Source organism: Gorilla gorilla, chromosome 4 (assembly GCF_029281585.2).
Source record: "Gorilla gorilla gorilla isolate KB3781 chromosome 4, NHGRI_mGorGor1-v2.1_pri, whole genome shotgun sequence".
Lineage (NCBI taxonomy): Eukaryota > Metazoa > Chordata > Mammalia > Primates > Hominidae > Gorilla > Gorilla gorilla.
In genome coordinates this window covers 32376816-32396471 of record NC_073228.2, presented here as the reverse complement: position 1 = coordinate 32396471, position 19656 = coordinate 32376816, and the positions used below count along the sequence as shown (strand labels likewise).

The following is a 19656-nucleotide window of genomic DNA, read 5'->3' as shown; positions in this document are numbered from 1 at the left end:
ATGCTGTAAAATTGAAACTTAGGAGCAGCGTTTAAGTCTTTGTTTGTTTATAGGTTGGATACACTCCAGATTGGATATTTCTGCTGAGAAATGTAATGCGAATCAGTCCAGATCAGGGACAGCAGTTTGCCCAAATGTTAGTTCAAGATGAAGAGCCTCTTGCTGACATCACACAGGTAATGTGATTAAAATATATTTTGTAGAAGCTGATTGAAATGGAGAGTGGGGGCCAGCCATGGTGGTTCACTTGGGAGTCCGAGGTGGGAGTATTGCTTGAGGCCAAGAATTCAAGACCAGTCTGGGCAACATTGTGAGACCCTGTAACTACAAAAAATTTAAAAATCAGCTGCATGTGGTGGCACATGCCTGTCGCCCCAGCTACTCGGGTGGCTGAAGTGGAGGGATAGCTTGAGCCTGGGAGGTCGAGGCTGCAGTGAGCTGTGATCGTGCCATTGGACTCCAACCTGGGCAACAGAGTGAGACTCTCAAAAAGAAAAAAAAAAGGAAAACTTACAGTTTGTAGAAATTAAAGCTTTGTCACTCTATATGGATAAACCTCAAATGCCTTGCAAAAAAAGCAAGTTGCAAAAGAATGGACAGTATGAAACCATCTGCATGTAGTTTTAATACATGCAAAACAAACATCTTATTTAGAGATGTATGTGTATTAAAAATATGAAAAATACATGGGGATGATAAAACAGGATAGTGGTTGCCACTGGGTGTGGGGAGAGGGAAGAGATGCATTTGTAAGTGTGAGTCAGAGTCCTTCATATTTATGCTATTGGTTTTCTAAAGTTCATAAAAATAAAGGTCTGTCAGGCTGGGCGCGGTGGCTCAGGCCTGTAATCCCAGCACTTTGGGAGGCTGAGGTGGGCAGATCACCTGAGGTCAGGAGTTTGAGACCAGTCTAGCCAATATAGCGAAACCCTGTCTCTACTAAAAATAACAAAAAATTAGCTAGGTGTGGTGGCAGACACCTGTAATCCCAGCTACTCAGGAGCTGAGGCAGGAGAATCGCTTGAACCCGGGAGGTGGAGGTTGCAGTGAGCTGAGATCATGCCATTGCACTCCAGCCTGGGCAATAAGAGCGAAACTCTGCCTCAAAAAAATAAAATGAATAAATAAAATAAAGGTCTGTCGGTTCAGTTGTATTCTGCTGTTATGTAATATCTTGAAATATTTTGTAGTTGTTTTTATCAGAACTCAAAATAACTATGATCCCTAGAGGACAAAAATTTGTTCTTAAGTGTTTATATTGTCCAAATAAAATTCTCAGGTAAAGAAAGAGTTCATGCATAATTTTGTCTACATACTCTCCATAGTATCTTAAAACAATTTCTTTTAAATCTTTTTTTGTAGATTGTAGATGTCTTTATGGAATACAATCTAATTCAGCAGTGTACTGCATTCTTGCTTGATGCTCTGAAGAATAATCGCCCATCTGAAGGTCCTTTACAGACGCGGTTACTTGAGATGAACCTTATGCATGCGCCTCAAGTATGTGTTTTAATGCTTTTTAGGCATGTTTCCAACATTGTTTTAGTAATTGTGCAGCGCCTCTCAGATTGTTATGCAAAGCTACTGAGAGGCCTACTCCTTATTAAAGAAAATGTAGCTATTATAATATTCTTTTGTACTTTAACAGTTCACTATTAAACCTTAATCTGGAATATGGATATTGAATTACTCATATAAGTGGAGTGGACAATAAACTTGCCTTATTTGTGGTTTTACAGGTTGCAGATGCTATTCTAGGCAATCAGATGTTCACACATTATGACCGGGCTCATATTGCTCAACTGTGTGAAAAGGCTGGCCTACTGCAGCGTGCATTAGAACATTTCACTGATTTATATGATATAAAACGTGCAGTGGTTCACACCCATCTTCTTAACCCTGAGGTATTTCAGTTTCTTACCTAATAGATGGTGTTAGTTGTGATTAATAGGTACACTGAAAATGTGTTTGTGGTACTAAATATTAATAATTTCATACCACCATGAGGTTCAACATTATTTCATTTATTCATTCATTCATTTATTTTGTCTTGTAGTGGTTAGTCAACTACTTTGGTTCCTTATCAGTAGAAGACTCCCTAGAATGTCTCAGAGCCATGCTGTCTGCCAACATCCGTCAGAATCTGCAGATTTGTGTTCAGGTGGCTTCTAAATATCATGAACAACTGTCAACTCAGTCTCTGATTGAACTTTTTGAATCTTTCAAGAGTTTTGAAGGTAATTAGGAGTTTTTGAGTTTTTAAAAAAAGTATTTAAGGTAGCCAAGAAGAGGTATGCTTATGATCAGGCTATTGGAAATTTTGTTTTTCTAAAAATTTGGTTCTATGGGACATTTTAATTTTTTAAGTTTTATTCAATATATGTCAAGGCCCTTTTATGTTGGATTCTAAGGATATGCAGTGAACAAGACCATCTGTTTGGATATTTTATAGATGAATTAAAGGTAGAATTTTAAGAGAAAAATATGTAATGGTGTTGAAATTGTATAAAATGAAAATACAGGTTGAGTGTCCCTAATCTGAAAATCCAAAATGCACCAAAGTCCAAAACTTTTTGAGCACCAACATAACGCTCAAAGGAAATGCTTGTTGGAGCATTTCAGAAATTGGATTTTCAGATTAGGGATGCTGATCAGGTAATTATAATGCGAATATTCCAAAGTTCAAAATCTGAAACACGTCTGGTCTCAAGTATTTTGGATAAGGGATACTCAATCTGTACTAATGATCAGGTATAATAAAATTTTATGCTTATATGTCTGACTCTTATAATAGCAGGTGATTCTCGCTAAGGGCATTTTGTGATTTGTTGCTATTTAGCAGGATTTCTTAACCTTAGTACTATAGACATTTAGGGCTGGATAATCATTGTAGAGGGGTGTTCCTGTACATGTAGAATATTTAGTAGAATATTCAGCAGCATTCCTGGTTTCTACCCACTAGATTCCAGTAGCGTCAGCTCCACCAGTTGTGACAACCAAAAATGTCTTCAGACATTGCCAGTGTCACCTGTGAGGAAAATCACCTCAGTTGAGAACCACTGCTATACAGGGTACTAACGTAATCACTGTTGGGTGTCTAAGTTCTGGTCCCCAATTGCCTTTCTCTCCTCTCTGTACTAGTAGTACTCTATTGAGAAGGGGTAAGAGAGTCTAGTAGTTTTCTTAATGTTTTCTTAATTTTCCCAGTTTCAAAATGTTAACTGTGCACTAAATTTACACTGTTTAGTACAGTCACTAGCCACATATAGTAGCTATTTACATTGAAAGTTATTAAAGTGAAATAAAATTTAATATTTAGTTATTCCGTCACTCTAGCCACATTTCAAGTGCTTAATAGCCACATGTGTTTAGTGGCTATTATATTGGAGGGCAAAGATAAGATTTTCATCATTGCAGAAAGTTCTTCTGGACAATACTGCACTAAATTCTTCCCAAATTATTTTGTATGTTTCCTATAAATTGCATATTGAAAAACACCAGGTATTGGGGTCTTCATTTAAAATTTCCCATATAGGGGCACAGTGGTGTATGCCTTTAATAATCCCAGTGCTTTGGGAGGCCAAGTGCTTGGGGCCACAAATTCAAGACCAGCCTGGGTAGCATAGCAAGACACCATCTCTACAAAAATTTTCTTAAAAATTAGCCTGGCATGGTGGCATGCATCTGTAGTTCTAGCTACTTAGGAGGTTGAGGTGGGAGGATTGCTTGAGCCCAGGAGTTTGAGGCTGCAGTGAGCTATGATCGTGCCACTGCACTCCAGCCTGGGTGACAGAGACCTGCCTCAATAAAAAAGAAAAAAAGGAAACATTGGGTTGAATTGTCTATTCTTCAGGATTAAAGTGCAATCCATTTTACTGATCTGATTAATGGAATAATTAGTATTTTTATCGAGCTTTTTAAGCAACCAACTTATATTTGGGAGTATTCAATATAACAGTTTTTTAATTACATAAGTGTTTTTCAGTCATTCTCAAAAGTGTGCCTATGCTTAATTGTAATTACTTGTTTCTTTAAGGTCTCTTTTATTTTCTGGGATCCATTGTTAACTTTAGCCAGGACCCAGATGTGCACTTTAAATATATTCAGGCAGCTTGCAAGACTGGGCAAATCAAAGAAGTAGAAAGAATCTGTAGAGAAAGCAACTGCTACGATCCTGAGCGAGTCAAGAATTTTCTTAAGGTAAGTGGTTTTGAGTAATGTGTTTTCTGGTTGGATTCCAGGTTAGCAGTTCTACGAGGGTTTGGTCATAGTTCAAAAATATTTTTTCCCTAAATGTGAAGTTGTTAGCATTCTTAAGTTGTGTGCTGGATTATTTCTTCCAAACATAATATTCTGTGGTTTCCTTTGAAATATGGAAGGAAATTGGTGAGTAAGAATGACCATCTGTTTAAAAGAAGAAAAAAAAAAGCACTATTTCAAAGGAATTTCCTTTATTTTAATTTTGGATGGAAAAATTTAGAAAAGTGGTTGTATACTTTCAATATCATTTTAGAATCATTTAGGCTTTTGAATATTAACATCAGCTTGCTCTTCATACCATTTTGAGGAGCCTCTATTGTAGGCAAAGGGATCTGTTGTCTAAGGAATGTATAGGTTTACCTCTTTCATCAAGTTTGCTCAACTCTAGAAACTAAAATATTATTATTCATATATAATTCATGAAGGTAAGATCAAACAAAACGCTCAGCTTTGTGACACATTATATCAGTTAGAGAGGAGTAAGGACCACCTGTGTTGCAGGGAGGAGTAATGGTTGAGAGATTCTGAACTCTAGAAGATCCCTAAGGGCAGTTAATTTTGTTTAATGTTTAACTTAGCTTTAGCTTTATTCTTGTAACTACCAGTTACTTTGTGATGGAAATAAAGCTTTAAAATTGATAGCTATCTATAAAAGACTAGGAAAACTACAGAACACTTAGATTACTGCTCTCTCACTGCCTATTATGTGTGTGTGTGTACACTATATATATATATATATATATATATATATATATATATATATATATATATATATATATAATGATTCCTGAGACTTTATAGAAAGTTCTGAAGTATTTTTTGTCTTGGAAGAATTTTACATTACAAGTAAAACCAAAATGTTTTTGTAGAATACAGTACAGAAAGTAGGCTTTTCCTGCTCCCAGATTATCATCATTTGTGTGTGTGGTTGCATTGGCAGATTGTTCTTTTGAAGAATTTACTACCTGGGCTCTAGATTAAATAGCAAAACCCTTAGGGGTTTTAGTGTAATGAAGTAGTCAAAATGTTGAAACTGCTCTACATTTTAGATTAAAAGATACACTTTTCAAAAAAGTATAGCTTTAAAATGTCTTGGCCATCATGAATATTCTGGGTAACCTAGCTGTGCTATGTTTGGACCAAAACTTTCTGGTGTCAAAAAACCCCTCCAAATGAGAAAGATTTGATACTCTGTGCTTGACTAGTGTACCCATACTACTGATTCACTTCCTTCTTTGAGTATCATTACTATTTCCTTTAAAAAAACAAACAAACAAAAAAAACTACTACTAGATTCTTTTGGGGGCAGGGGGTGTTGGGGTTTTTTTTTTGTTTTTCTTTTTAAGCTTTTAAGTTCAGGGGTGCGTGGGCAGGTTGTTATATAGGTAAACTGTGTCATGGGGGTTTGTTGTACAGATTGTTTCGTCATCCAGGTATTAAGCCTACAACCCATTAGTTATTTTTTCTGATCCTCTCCCTCCTCCCATCCTCCACCCTTCAGTAGGCCCCAGTGTCTGTTGTTCCTCTCTGTGTCCATGTGTTCTCATCATTTATCTCCCACTTGCTAGTGAGAACATGCAGTATTTGGTTTTCTGTTCCTGTGTTAATACTACCAGATTCTTAAATGATTTCTTTTTGTTTTTATTGAGCCCTCAGCTTCTATGCTTAAATTGTAACTTCTTTAGCTTTGGATTTTAATATTTGAGTTATATATATATGGAAGGCAAAATGAAATTAGCTATTATTTAATTATCACATTTTTGAGCTTTAAAAAAAATCCTCTAGTAAAGAAAAACAATCCTCTGGGTACTAGGATGGTACTGCCTTAGGTTTGCATAGCCCATGGGATCTAATCAGATGAAGATTTCCCCTCCACACTTGTGAACTGGGTACAAGCCTGATATAGTAGGGGTGTGGATGTGGATTATGAGCTTTTGAGTCAGTCAGACCTGTTTCAAATTCTACTTAGCCATTGTTTGTTCATTCAGTATATGTCTAGCTGTTACCTCAGGCAAGTTAATGAATATGCCTCAGCCTCAGTTTCTTCAACCATAAGCTATGTTTATTTATCAAGTACCTTGTATACTATAGATGTTTAGGCAGTAACTATTACTGATAAGTGATAAGCCTTGGAAAAAGGTGGAGTCAGCCTAAATGGGATTTCTGTCAGGCAATTATTTATTTCTCTTTGATATCAATTTGTACTTGACTCTTTGAAGGAATTTACTTCCAGCCAGGATTAGAGGTGAATTTAAGGTCTTATGTCTACATAATTTGACATGGGAGCTCAATACTAAGATGCAACTATCACATTCATCCTCTGATGCCAGTGTTGAGAGTGAACATATTAGATTCCTTGTTAACCTCCAGTACAGGGTTATGATGCCTCTTATCACTGTTATTAAACTTAATTTTAGAGGTACTAGCTACATGATAATTTACTGGTGTTGTAAGTAAACCCTGTGTCATAAGAAAAATACCCTGACTCTGATCTTGAATATTCAAGTGCCAATTGTGTGTTAGCCACCAGGAATAAAGAGATTGGTAGAACATAACTTCTCCTTTAAGGTACCCTGTGAGCAGGATAAAATTGTGTCATTAGCATCATTTGGCTCATGCCCTAAGTTTGTAGAACTGTAAGCTCTCTGTAGAAAGCATGTAACTGTTCATCAGACCCATGATCTGCTCCTTGCTACCTTTGATCTTATTTTCTACCTTTCTTTTTTTCTTTCTTTCCTGGTTTAGCTTCAACCACACTGGCCTGCTAGCTATTCCTGGAACTCCCCTAACCTTGTCCTGCCGAAGGGCCTTTGCTTGTGCCCTGTACTGCTATTCTCTCATGACCTTCTTTCTCCTTTACCTTCTTTGGGTTTCTGATTGAATGTCAGAAGAGAGGATGTCTCAGGTTGCCTTGTGTAAAATAGAACCCATTCCTACCCCATTTTGCTTGTTTTTCTTTATAACACCACTATGAAACGTCTCCTCCCACTAGAATGTAAGTTCCTTGAGAGAATGGACTCTGCTTCCTTTGTTCCCTGCTGTATCTCCAGTACCTAAGAACAGAGTCTGATACTTGGGTACTCATAAATATTTGTTAAATGAACAAATTTATGTTGAAGAAAACCTCTGACTATGCTAATATAATTTCAAGTTTGATCTTAAAATCTTTAACCATTATAACTGGAGGTTAAACATTTAGTAAGTAATTTAATATTATTAAAATGTTAACATTTCTACCATGTATAAAATCATGTGCAAATTTTAGCAATCAAGAAAATAACCTAGATTTTGTCTACTTTTTAAATCTGAAATTTTCTTTTGGAATACAGTTAGTATTCCACAAAAGTGGAATTATTTGCCACAGAAGTTTTAACACCTATGCATGAAAATAGAATAAGTAATCCTAGATTATCTGTAAGTGATAAAGATAACAAAAATATTTTATATGTGTATAAGTAAGATGACTAGTGTGTTGATCCATACTTTTTTGATGTTCATTTAGTAGGAAAAACATGACATACTAAAATTTTTACATAGATAGATGCAGACAGATTCTAGAAATGATCGTAACAGCTATTAGTGCAGAGTTTCCATGGTGTTAAACAATACTTACTTTAGAAAACCTTCCTTAATGTGGAAAATCTGCAGCTTTACAGACATTTTTATTTTTTAATTTAGGATGGCTATATTAAAATTAAGATTTACCTTGGTGTTCTTGGGACACTTCATAGACTAGTCTTCGTATTATTTATAATCGAGTAACTAATATCCCCTAGTCTCAGGAGCCATTTTATTCTAACCTTGAAAGTAATGTTCTTAGTGGCCATCACTGGGGAAAGTTCTACCCCACTTAGTTCTGCTTCCCTAGTAGACTGTGTTAGAGGAATCATTTATTGAGGAATGTTTCACTGTGTATAAATGAATTCCTGATGGAAACTGTTGTTTTTTGTGCTCTACCTTATGTCTGTGGAATGTAACAGGACATGTATCAGGTAAATGCCCAGTACAGGTTTTACTTACCTGTCTATAACATCTTCTATGTCAGTCTATAAGTAGGATTGTAGTTTGGTATCTGTAATGGAATGATAAAAGCAGTTGGCAATTTAAAGATATCTTTTCTTTAAATGCTGGGGTTTTTTTTGTGGGGGGTGGGTTTTCTTATGGCCACATGTGGTCACCATCATGCTGCTCCTTGTAGGCTTTGTTATAATAGAGTATTAGAGGCTGGTTGTATAGATTGGATGTGGGGAGGGATAGAAAATCATTAGTTTGAAACAAATGTAAGCCATATATGCCATATGTTTGACAATGTGACTATAGTTATTAAGTTGATTTTAAATACGGTTGAAGTGTTATTACCAGTGAAAGTCCCAGTGTGGTGAATTTATCATCTGAGAGCCACTGGCTCAGGTTCTTAATTTGTTACTCTTGTTTTTTGGTAAAGGGTGTGTATGGGAAAGACTTGGTATCTTGCTGTGTGAATCTAAGTATTGCTTAGTAAAAATTTACTGAAACTGGGATGTACACGCTCAACTATTGGGACATTCTTTCTTTAACAGAAGAGCTATGTTTGTGTGAGCCTCTCTTGTTAGTGTAGAACAAATTCTCATATGTTACACAGATTTGATACCTCATAGAAGAAATTTAAAGCTTCCTTTTGTTTGTCTTTTTTTCAGGAAGCAAAACTAACAGATCAGCTACCACTTATCATTGTGTGTGATCGATTTGACTTTGTCCATGATTTGGTGCTCTATTTATATAGAAATAATCTTCAAAAGTATATAGAGATATATGTACAGAAGGTAAGTAATATGTAGGTAATGTAAAGGTATAATCTTACTATAGATTTTATTTCTCATATTCTGGAAATCCTTTTGAAACTCTGTGCTCAATAAGAGTGGTCTGCAGCTTTTAACGTGGGATTTTTTGTTTTTGTTTTTGTTTTGGAGACAGGGTCTTGCTCTGTCACCCATGCTGGAATACAGTGGCACAATCACAGCTCACTCTAACCTTAAACTCCTGGGCTCAAGCAGTCCTCCTGCCTTAGCCTCCAAGTATCTGGGACTGCAGGTGCATACTACCATGCCCAGCCTGCTTTTAATACTTTTTCCCCAGCAGAATCCTTTCTTGGAATAAAATTCTACATGCTTCCCTAGCAAGCCGACTCAGGGAAGGGGGAAAAAAAAACATGCATGCCAAGTGTGTAAAATATAAGAATAGAACTGCTATTATTGAAAAAGTTGGGTGGCCTAGGGCCTTACTAACTTGATAGACCCTGAGGTATCCATGTAGACTCCAAAGCAGGGTTTTCAAACCATCTTAAATACAGATATTAGATACTTCACCTTCTAACTGTAGAAACAGGCAGTATTGCTATAATGGGAGCCTTTTTATTAGACAGTCTTGCATAGTCATCTTTGACTGTATCTTCTTTGGACTTATGTATCATATGGAACAATGTTTCGGTAACTAACCAAACCAGTAGAGACAGAATATAGTACATGTGCTTTCAATACTTATTAAACCATGAAGTCTTGTTTTTAGCTGGACTTCCTGCTAAATTCCTCTATCTAGTTGCAAATTTAGACCCTCAGTTTATTACTGAATTTAAAAACTGAACTTAAAGAAAAAAAAACTGAGCTTAAAAGCGATAGAGATAAATGCTTTTTTAAAATTCCTCTTTGCTTTTAATAACATAATAACATTCTTCTACTTCTTTTTAACCACAGGTGAATCCAAGTCGACTTCCTGTAGTTATTGGAGGATTACTTGATGTTGACTGTTCTGAAGATGTCATAAAAAACTTGATTCTTGTTGTAAGAGGTCAATTCTCTACTGATGAGCTTGTTGCTGAGGTTGAAAAAAGAAACAGGTGTAGTACCATTTTAACAGGGATAAGTTACTCTTTCTTAGCATGGCAATAGATAAAAATATAGGTAGTCATTTGTTCCAAAGCTACTAAATAACACATGGAGAATAATTTCCTGAAGACACCTAACATAGAGGTGATAAGCTAGCTAATAGCACTGGGAAAAAATCTGTTTTCTGAAACATTACAGCTGTCATAGGAGATCTGTTAACCTGGTTGATCATTTTTTTGGCATGTTTATAATTACAGCTATGTGGTTTGACTTTATATGTTTTTATATAAACTATGTACTAAGTCTCCTGTTTAGTTAGGTGTGATACCTGTGTATTTAACAACTAATTCTGTACTGATCAATCGTGTGGTGTTTCCAACCTGAGAAAGCTGATTAAAAAAAACAGTGTGGTGTTTATTTAAGTGTGAGGCAAAAGAGTTCCCTGTGCAACTCTTGAGTTCAATTGATATTTAATTTACAGTACCTTAACATGATAATATGGATTTCCAATAGAATATAGTATAAGTGCTTCTAAAACTTACAGACTGTGAAGTCTTTTTTTAGCTGGAACGTTCTGAGGAACTAGTGTTTAGGAAGTACTGATGTAAATGAGTTTGGTGAGGTGGTATGCTAGTGGGAAGTTCTGCTGTTTATGAGAAGAAATTAAGAAAGTCTGTGGGTTTCATTTTAACCTGAGTTGATACAGGTGATCTACTAATTATATTCTTAGAATTTATATTAGAATGTTTCAAACATGGAAAAATTTTGCATTTAAGGGTAATAGAGATATGCAGTTAACACTGACCTAAAGGTTTGAGCCTAGTTTCAAGTGATTTTATGTCATAACAATTTAACATTTAATAAGAGGTTCAGTTGAGTCTGAACCTATTGAATCTATTACCTGAAAATAATCTTACTGCATATTCCAAGCAAATGGCAGTTACAGTTAGATAATTTAGTCTTTAAGTGACAAATTATATTGTGAAAAGCTAGATTCACATCTAAGTCACTAGTCTAGACAAGCCTCAGCTAATTTTTATTCCTTAAGTTGACATGGCGTATCTTGGATTGCACATGTTTATAGGAGCTGGATTTTTGCCTCTATTTATTAAAATTGTCTTCTCCCTAATGGGAGGGTTCATAATAACCATGTGAATTTGATATAGCCAAAATAACGAATAATGCTTTTTCTCTGGCTGCTTTTAATGTTTAAATCATTGGTAAAAGAGGCTTGGGCCAGGCATAGTGGCTTGTGCCTGTAGTCCCAGCTTCTGGGGAAGCTAAGGTGAGAGGATTGCTTGAGCCCAGGAGGTCAGGGCCGCAGTGAGCCCTCCACTGCACTCCAGCTTGGGCAACGGAAGACCCTGGCTTTAAAATAAAAATAAAAGGAGGCATGGTCATCAGGACTATCGAAACAAGCTATAGTATAGCAAAACTGTGCTCCTTGATGGAGTGTTTATATGACAGCTGCAACTATTAAACCCAGAGTTTCTAAAGCTATCAGATTTTATTCCCAATATGTATTTAGGGTTTGGCTGTAAGGTAATGCTGTATGTTAATTGTGTTAAAGCTGAAAGAACTCTCAGATAATCTGGCCTATGTAATATCACATTCCCATCTTATCCACAAACAAAATTTTCTGAAGTCTAGATATTTTGTGTGTTATAAAGAAAGGACACTGTATGAGTCTCTAATCTTTTATTCAGATATAAGCAGGTAAGTATATCATATAGCAGATAAACCTGGGAGAGTGAAAAATAGCCTTATATACCTTATTTTTATTCTTGGACAACTCAATCATATTTTGAGTCTTAATTTCCCAATTTATAATAGGATCACTGATAATTAAAATTAATGTAAAGCCAGGTACAGTGGCTTGCACCTATAGTACCAGCTACTCGGGAGGCTGAGGTACTAGGATCACTTGAGCCCAAGGCTGTAGTGCACAATGATTGTGGCTGTGAATAGCCACTGCACTTCAGCCTGGGCAATGTAGCAATACTCGGGGGGGGGGGGGGGGGAAGTATGTGAAAGCACATTATAGACCATAAGGTATTTACATAGTTAGCACGTCAAGAGTGTATTATTTATAATACAATATGTGTGTGTGAGGTTTTTTACCTTTTTTCCTAGATTGAAACTGCTTCTGCCTTGGCTAGAGGCCAGAATTCATGAGGGCTGTGAGGAGCCTGCTACTCACAATGCCTTAGCCAAAATCTACATAGACAGTAATAACAACCCGGAGAGATTTCTTCGTGAAAATCCCTACTATGACAGTCGCGTTGTTGGAAAGTATTGTGAGAAGAGAGATCCACATCTGGCCTGTGTTGCTTATGAACGTGGCCAATGTGATCTGGAACTTATTAATGTGAGTACTGCTAGCTGAATATGTAAAAAAGCTGCATTTTTAAAAACCTGTTACATGAGAGTTTCAGGGTAATTTTAGGTAATATGGGACATTTGGGGACGGTGGGTGCTTTTTTAAAACTTTATTTGGAAATAATTGTGAATCTGAAAGTGGCCAAATAGTGGATAAAGTCTATATACCCTTTATTCTGATTGACTTGCTAATGTTTTAACCCCACTAGCCTTACCATTTGTATTCTCACACTCTTACACTCAGGCACACCATTCATACATATGTGTATACACACACATACTATTTTTTAACCACGTGGGAATAAGTTGAATGCATCATGGCCTTATACCCCTTCCGAGTGTATGGCCTAAGAATAAGGATGTTCTCTTTCATTAACCACATGAAAGATACCAGCTTCAGTCAGTTTGACATTGATAGGATACCTTTAAAAATCTGTTCTATTCTAGTTTTGTCAATTACCCAATGATGTCCTTTGTAGCAGTTTTTTCCCCTCTAGTCTAAGGTCATATATGGCATGTAGTTTTCATGTCTTTAGTCTCCTGTACTTTGGAATGGTTCTTCAGTCTTTTGTTTTTTATGACGCTGATATCTTTGTAAACAATATTTGCTTTTTCTATTTGTAACTATTTTATATAGGTGAAATTTAAAGCAACATCAAATTAACCATTTTAAAGTGAACAATTCAGTGGCATTCAGTATATTCACAATGTTATATAATCACCTTTATCTAGCTACAAGTTTTCATCACTTCAAAAGGAAACCCTGTATTAATTAAACAGTTCCTCCACATACCTCCTCCTCCCAGCCCCTGACAACCACCAGACTATACTGTCTCTATGGATTTGCCTATTCTCTATATTTCATCTAAATGTAAAGTCTCTTTTTAAAAAATAGAATGTGTCTCACTTTGAGTTCCTCTGATGGTTCCCGATGATTAGATTTAGATTATACATTTCCACCCAGAGTACTGCTTCAATGGTGGTTTGTTTTTCTCTTGGTATTATATCCGGAAGCACGCGGTGTTCATTTGTCCCCTTTGTCAGTTTTTATCAAGTTGTAACATGTCTTTATTATATAATTATTACCCTCTTGGAGATATTAAACAGTCTATAAGTAGTCTGTAGTAGACTATGCAAATATCCTCTTACCCTTTCCCTTAATTTAGCATCTGTTGATTCTTGCTTAAACCATTCTTAATGTGTCGGTTGCAAAATGAAAATTTTTCAAACTCCAGCAGTTTCTCCACATTTGTCAGTTAGCACTCATGCATTCATGAACTCTTGGATTTTATTCGATGGGCTACAATTCACTACTATTTATTTTGATGCTCAAATTGTCCCAGTTTTGACTGGTGAGAACCTCTTCAGTCTGTGTCTTTGTGTCATGGGCTCATTGTTCTTTGAGCACTAACTTATTTTCTGGCACACAATACACCAAGCTCATTTTGTACCTTCTGCAGCCCTAGAGTCAGTCATTTCCCTAGGGAACCTTTTACTGGGGCATTAGAAACCAAGATCTGGGCCAGGTGAGTGGCTCACTCCTAGAATCCCAGCACTTTGGGAGGCCGAGGCAGGAGGATCACTTGAGCCCAGGAGTTTGAAACCAGCCTGGGCAACATAGCGAGCCCCCCGTCTCTACAAAAAATCACATGATTAGCTGGGGGAGGTGCCATGCACTTGGTTTCAAGCTACCCAGAAAGCTGAGGCAGGAGGATCACTTGAGTCCAGGAGGTCAATGTTGCAGTGAGCTATGATCGCAACACTGCACTCTCCAACCTTGACAACAGAGCAAGACTCCTACTTTCTGAAAATATTAGAAGTCAAGATCTGAGCTTCAGTGTATTTGCTTCTAAGATCTTTCAGTGGTCAGGGCTTAGTTACATTTATGTACATACATATGCTCATTTATGTACATACATGTGCATATACGCATGGAAAAATAAACACACAAGAACAGCTAGTAAAACACTGAAAACTGTAAAAGTGGACTAGTCCTACCAGATGTTGAACTGTGTATTACAAAGTCTATATAATTAAAACAGTATATTACTGGTACATGAATCAAAGTCCAAAACTAGATCCAATATCAGTAAGATTATCAATAAACATAGTTTAAAAGATAGGAAATACCCTCTAAAATGCTATAAAGTCTTTTACTTTTTACCTTGAAATTAATCTATCATATCTTCTTTAGGTTTGCAATGAGAATTCCCTCTTCAAAAGTCTTTCTCGCTACCTGGTACGTCGAAAGGATCCAGAATTGTGGGGCAGCGTGCTGCTGGAAAGCAATCCTTACAGGAGACCCCTAATTGACCAGGTAACATTGGCAAATGTGTTTATGGCTGTCAGTAAAAATTATACATTTTTAACTATGAATACAATCCTTTCCCTCATCATGTACTCAAATGGATCATATTTAACTATGAGAGAAAGCAATACAAAGTAGAAGAAAATTAAAATTTATATACATTCAATTTACATTCATTTGTATATAATGTATATAATCAATTTACATTCATTATATACAAATGAATGTACATTTATATAAGTATAAATATGTATATAACATACATTAAGAAAAATAAGCCGTGTGCGGTGACTCACGCCTGTAATTCCAGCACTTTGGGAGGCCGAGGTGGGTGGATCACCTGAAGTCAGGAGTTCGAGACCAGCCTGGCCAACGTAGTGAAACCCCATCTCTACTAAAAAATACAAAAATTAGCCAGGTGCATGTAATCCCAGCTACTCGGCAGGAAAATCGCTTGAACCCGGGAGGTGGAGGTTGCAGTAAGCCGAGATCACGCCATTGCACTCCAGCCTGGGTGATAAGAGCAAGACTGTCTCAAAAAAAAAAAAAAAAAAGAAAAAAGAAAAAGAAAATACATCCCAAAAGACCTGACTTAATTATATAAAACTCTCTTGGTTCATCCTAGTTTAAAAGGAAAATAACAAACTAAACATTAAAGATTGCTATTATTAACACTTAAGTGGCTAAATTGATTGGAAACTTCAAGATAATAAGTCAGAAAAATATAAGGATAAGAGAAAATACAAAAGACCAAGTGCATCAGTGTTATATCTTACTAATAAGAAGTATAGAACTGCAAATGAGATGGGGTTTTATACCTAAATAAAATAGACAACATATTTTAAAAGTTCTAAAAATAGAAGAGTTGTTATAATGAGTCTTAAATTCTCCTGAGATAAGTATAAATAAAACATTTTGGAAACGAATAGGTTGAAGGCTATTAATATTTCATTCCTTTCCTAGGAAGCACTTCTAAGCAACATTCCCAAGTAGTTACAAAGCTTCCTAGGGGAAGGTTGTGGGGGTGGGGGCGATGGTTGGAAATCATTGCAGCATCTAGAAAACCATGCAAATAGCCAAAACCAGACGAATTACCAATATTTTAATTCCACATCTGTGTAGCTGAATTTTGAATTATGTGTAGCCATTAAAGTGATAATGATGATTGCTAGCCTGGATAATGTTTTAATCAGGGAAAAGATAGAAATTATATAATTAGAGTAATTTTTCAACACAATTATACATATTGTATAGATTTGTGTAGAAAGACCTCTCTATGTAAATTTAAAGGTCTTTCCTACTTCATTATTTTCTGCCTATTTCAAGTTTTCTAATGAGAGGCCAACTTACGCTTTTTTAAAACCAACTTGATTCTCAGTACTTATGTCCCATATATCCTCTGTAGGTTGTACAAACAGCTTTGTCTGAGACTCAGGACCCTGAAGAAGTGTCAGTAACTGTCAAGGCTTTCATGACTGCAGACCTTCCTAATGAACTCATTGAACTGCTGGAGAAAATTGTCCTTGATAACTCTGTATTCAGTGAACACAGGTATGCTTTCAGAGGGATCCATTGGCTATTTATAGTCAGTCTTTAATAAATTATGGCCCATCAGTTTTGGGAAGGAACAAAAAGATCAGAGAAAGTTGCCTGAATTCTCACTCTTCTAATATCCTCCCCCCACCCTACCTCTTGAGACAAAAACCTCTCCGTTAGTCACAGTGGTTATTTTTTATGTCGGATGAACTTAAAATATTGCATTTAAAATATTATTTTTTTTTCTTAAAGGAATCTGCAAAACCTCCTTATCCTCACTGCAATTAAGGCTGACCGTACACGTGTTATGGAGTATATTAACCGCCTGGATAATTATGATGCCCCAGATATTGCCAATATCGCCATCAGCAATGAGCTGTTTGAAGAAGCATTTGCCATTTTCCGGAAATTTGATGTCAATACTTCAGCAGTTCAGGTAAATCTTCAGATTACCTAAGTTGAATTACTAAACACTGTGCTATGAGGGTGGGCCTCATTGGTTGTTACGGCAATAGAAGAGCAATAAAATACTAACAGCTTAAATGTAATTGCTTTGGGTAGGATTGATTTTACTCTAACCCTAATTTCAAACTTGGATACTTAGGTCTTAATTGAGCATATTGGAAACTTGGATCGGGCATATGAGTTTGCTGAACGTTGCAATGAACCTGCGGTCTGGAGTCAACTTGCAAAAGCCCAGTTGCAGAAAGGAATGGTGAAAGAAGCCATTGATTCTTATATCAAAGCAGATGATCCTTCCTCCTACATGGAAGTTGTTCAGGCTGCCAATACTAGTGGTATGACTTCTTACCTTATGTATTGAAACCTCATAAAATGATTAAGCTAAGCATTAAGATATCTGTCTATTCTGAATTTTAGAAGAGTTGGATACTGCATGGTTTCTTTTAGTGCTCCATCTTAGTCCAGATAAAAAGAGGCTGTATTTTGTGAATTTGTAAGTTCACAAAACTTACAAGTGGGGAAGATGAATCTTCTGTTTTTGAAGTCTCATAAAATCCTGATAGTGCTCTAATCTTAAAACTTTAAGGAAAAAGAATTCATCTATTCATTTGGTCCGTGATAATACAGAAGTGAAATATTGCACGGTTTACATTTGTCATTATCCATGTTTCCTTGAAAAGGAAATGAATGCAATTTTCATTTACTTGGGTGAAAGATAAACTAGGATGTTAGTGTTTGGATATATTTTTTCTTTTTCTATACTTAGGAAACTGGGAAGAACTGGTGAAGTACTTGCAGATGGCCCGTAAGAAGGCTCGAGAGTCCTACGTGGAGACAGAACTGATATTCGCGCTGGCTAAAACAAACCGCCTTGCAGAGTTAGAAGAATTTATCAATGGACCAAATAATGCTCATATCCAACAAGTGGGTTTCCTTTTCAGATTTAAGAAAAACTATTTGGGCTACTTGATTAGCTTGGTAGGATCAAAACATCATAACTGAAGAATTCCAAGGAAAAATCTATAGGAAAACAAATTATTTCTCAGTGTGAAGATATCAATTTGAAAAGAGGATTAAGCTCACACTAATATCTTGCTGAATGTGGGTTACCTTTTTTTTTTCCAGGTTGGTGACCGTTGTTATGATGAAAAAATGTATGATGCTGCTAAGTTGTTGTACAATAATGTTTCCAATTTTGGACGTTTGGCATCTACCCTGGTTCACCTGGGTGAATATCAGGCAGCTGTTGATGGGGCTAGGAAAGCTAACAGTACTCGAACATGGAAAGAGGTAATCTAAACCCTAAACCCAAGTTTGAGTGAAGAATTAAAGAAACGCTCTTTAAACATTAGTTTAAATAACTAGCCATGTTTTACATTTGAGTTCACAGAAAGGAAATGTTTATTCTAGGTCTGCTTCGCCTGTGTAGATGGGAAAGAATTCCGTCTTGCTCAGATGTGTGGACTTCATATTGTTGTACATGCAGATGAATTAGAAGAACTTATCAACTACTATCAGGTATTAACGAGACTTTTATATGACCTGAGATCTTTTACCATAGATATTCTTATCTTTAACTGCACATTTCTCTTGTTCAGGATCGTGGCTATTTTGAAGAGCTGATCACCATGTTGGAAGCAGCACTGGGACTTGAGCGAGCTCACATGGGAATGTTTACTGAATTAGCTATTCTATACTCTAAATTTAAGCCTCAGAAAATGAGGGAGCACCTGGAGCTGTTCTGGTCTAGAGTGAATATTCCCAAGGTAACCAGTCATTGTAACACAGTGAAGCAACTGTGTAGTTAAAACTAATACTTCAAAATACCTTATTCTTTTTAAGGCTGTTAGCTAGACTCATATCTAAAGCAATTAAGTCTTTCTTATGCAGGTGCTGAGAGCTGCAGAACAAGCTCATCTTTGGGCAGAACTGGTGTTTTTGTATGACAAGTATGAAGAATATGATAATGCCATAATTACCATGATGAATCATCCAACTGATGCCTGGAAAGAAGGGCAATTCAAAGATATCATTACCAAGGTGTGTACTTTCTTCAGAAGATAAAGGATTCAGAAGGAGAAAGCTCATTAGGAATTAACTGACTTATGTATGGATTTTCCCATTGTAGGTTGCCAATGTGGAACTATACTACAGAGCAATACAGTTCTACTTAGAATTCAAGCCTCTGTTGTTAAATGATTTGCTGATGGTGCTGTCTCCACGGTTGGATCACACTCGTGCAGTCAATTATTTCAGCAAGGTAAAGTAATAATTTTAAACCAAAGCTTCATAGCAAGGAATTAGGACATACTTCGATAACTTTTGTCCCTGGGACTTCAATAATGTGCTATATTTGTAACAAACTCTTTATTTTAAAGGTTAAACAGCTACCACTGGTGAAACCATATTTGCGTTCAGTTCAGAACCATAACAACAAATCTGTGAATGAATCATTGAACAACCTTTTTATTACAGAAGAAGATTATCAGGTAAAACCTTTTGATTCTCGCACATAATCTCAAGACTCATAAAGTTATGTTTTCCCATTTTTTAAAAAAGCCATTATCCTTTAGGATTGTAAACAGTAGGTGCTTGCATACCTAGGATCTAAATTTAGTAAGATTTCAGGATTGATAAATCTTACTTCTAATTAAGCACCAAGTTTTCAGAATTTTGCTTAGATCTTGTATAAGATACTGCTTTTGAAAAAAATGATATGATTACTTTATCTCTAACATCTAGATTGTAGGTAAAGTCAAAAATGTCTTTGACCACTTAACTAATTCATAAAATTTATTTGGTATTAACTATATTTATTCACCATTTTTCTTGCCTACTGTTTTATTAGTG

The 19656-nt window shown here is 36.1% G+C and overlaps 1 protein-coding gene across 2 annotated transcripts in view; it reads left to right on the top strand.

Annotated features, from left to right (window-relative positions):
• The window catches only part of CLTC (clathrin heavy chain), a 77691-nt gene that overhangs the window by 47611 nt on the left and 10424 nt on the right, over nt 1-19656 (top strand). For both annotated transcript variants that reach the window (XM_004041243.5, XM_019026589.4), the window contains exons 10-28: nt 54-176; nt 1363-1500; nt 1740-1904; nt 2057-2237; nt 4037-4200; nt 8937-9062; nt 9990-10132; nt 12255-12489; nt 14695-14817; nt 16214-16359; nt 16597-16780; nt 16949-17141; nt 17573-17730; nt 17932-18096; nt 18217-18324; nt 18405-18572; nt 18697-18846; nt 18935-19066; nt 19185-19295. In XM_004041243.5, coding sequence (XP_004041291.1) covers nt 54-176; nt 1363-1500; nt 1740-1904; nt 2057-2237; nt 4037-4200; nt 8937-9062; nt 9990-10132; nt 12255-12489; nt 14695-14817; nt 16214-16359; nt 16597-16780; nt 16949-17141; nt 17573-17730; nt 17932-18096; nt 18217-18324; nt 18405-18572; nt 18697-18846; nt 18935-19066; nt 19185-19295 — 2913 coding nt within the window. The remainder of the gene's footprint in view (nt 1-53; nt 177-1362; nt 1501-1739; nt 1905-2056; nt 2238-4036; nt 4201-8936; nt 9063-9989; nt 10133-12254; nt 12490-14694; nt 14818-16213; nt 16360-16596; nt 16781-16948; nt 17142-17572; nt 17731-17931; nt 18097-18216; nt 18325-18404; nt 18573-18696; nt 18847-18934; nt 19067-19184; nt 19296-19656) is intronic.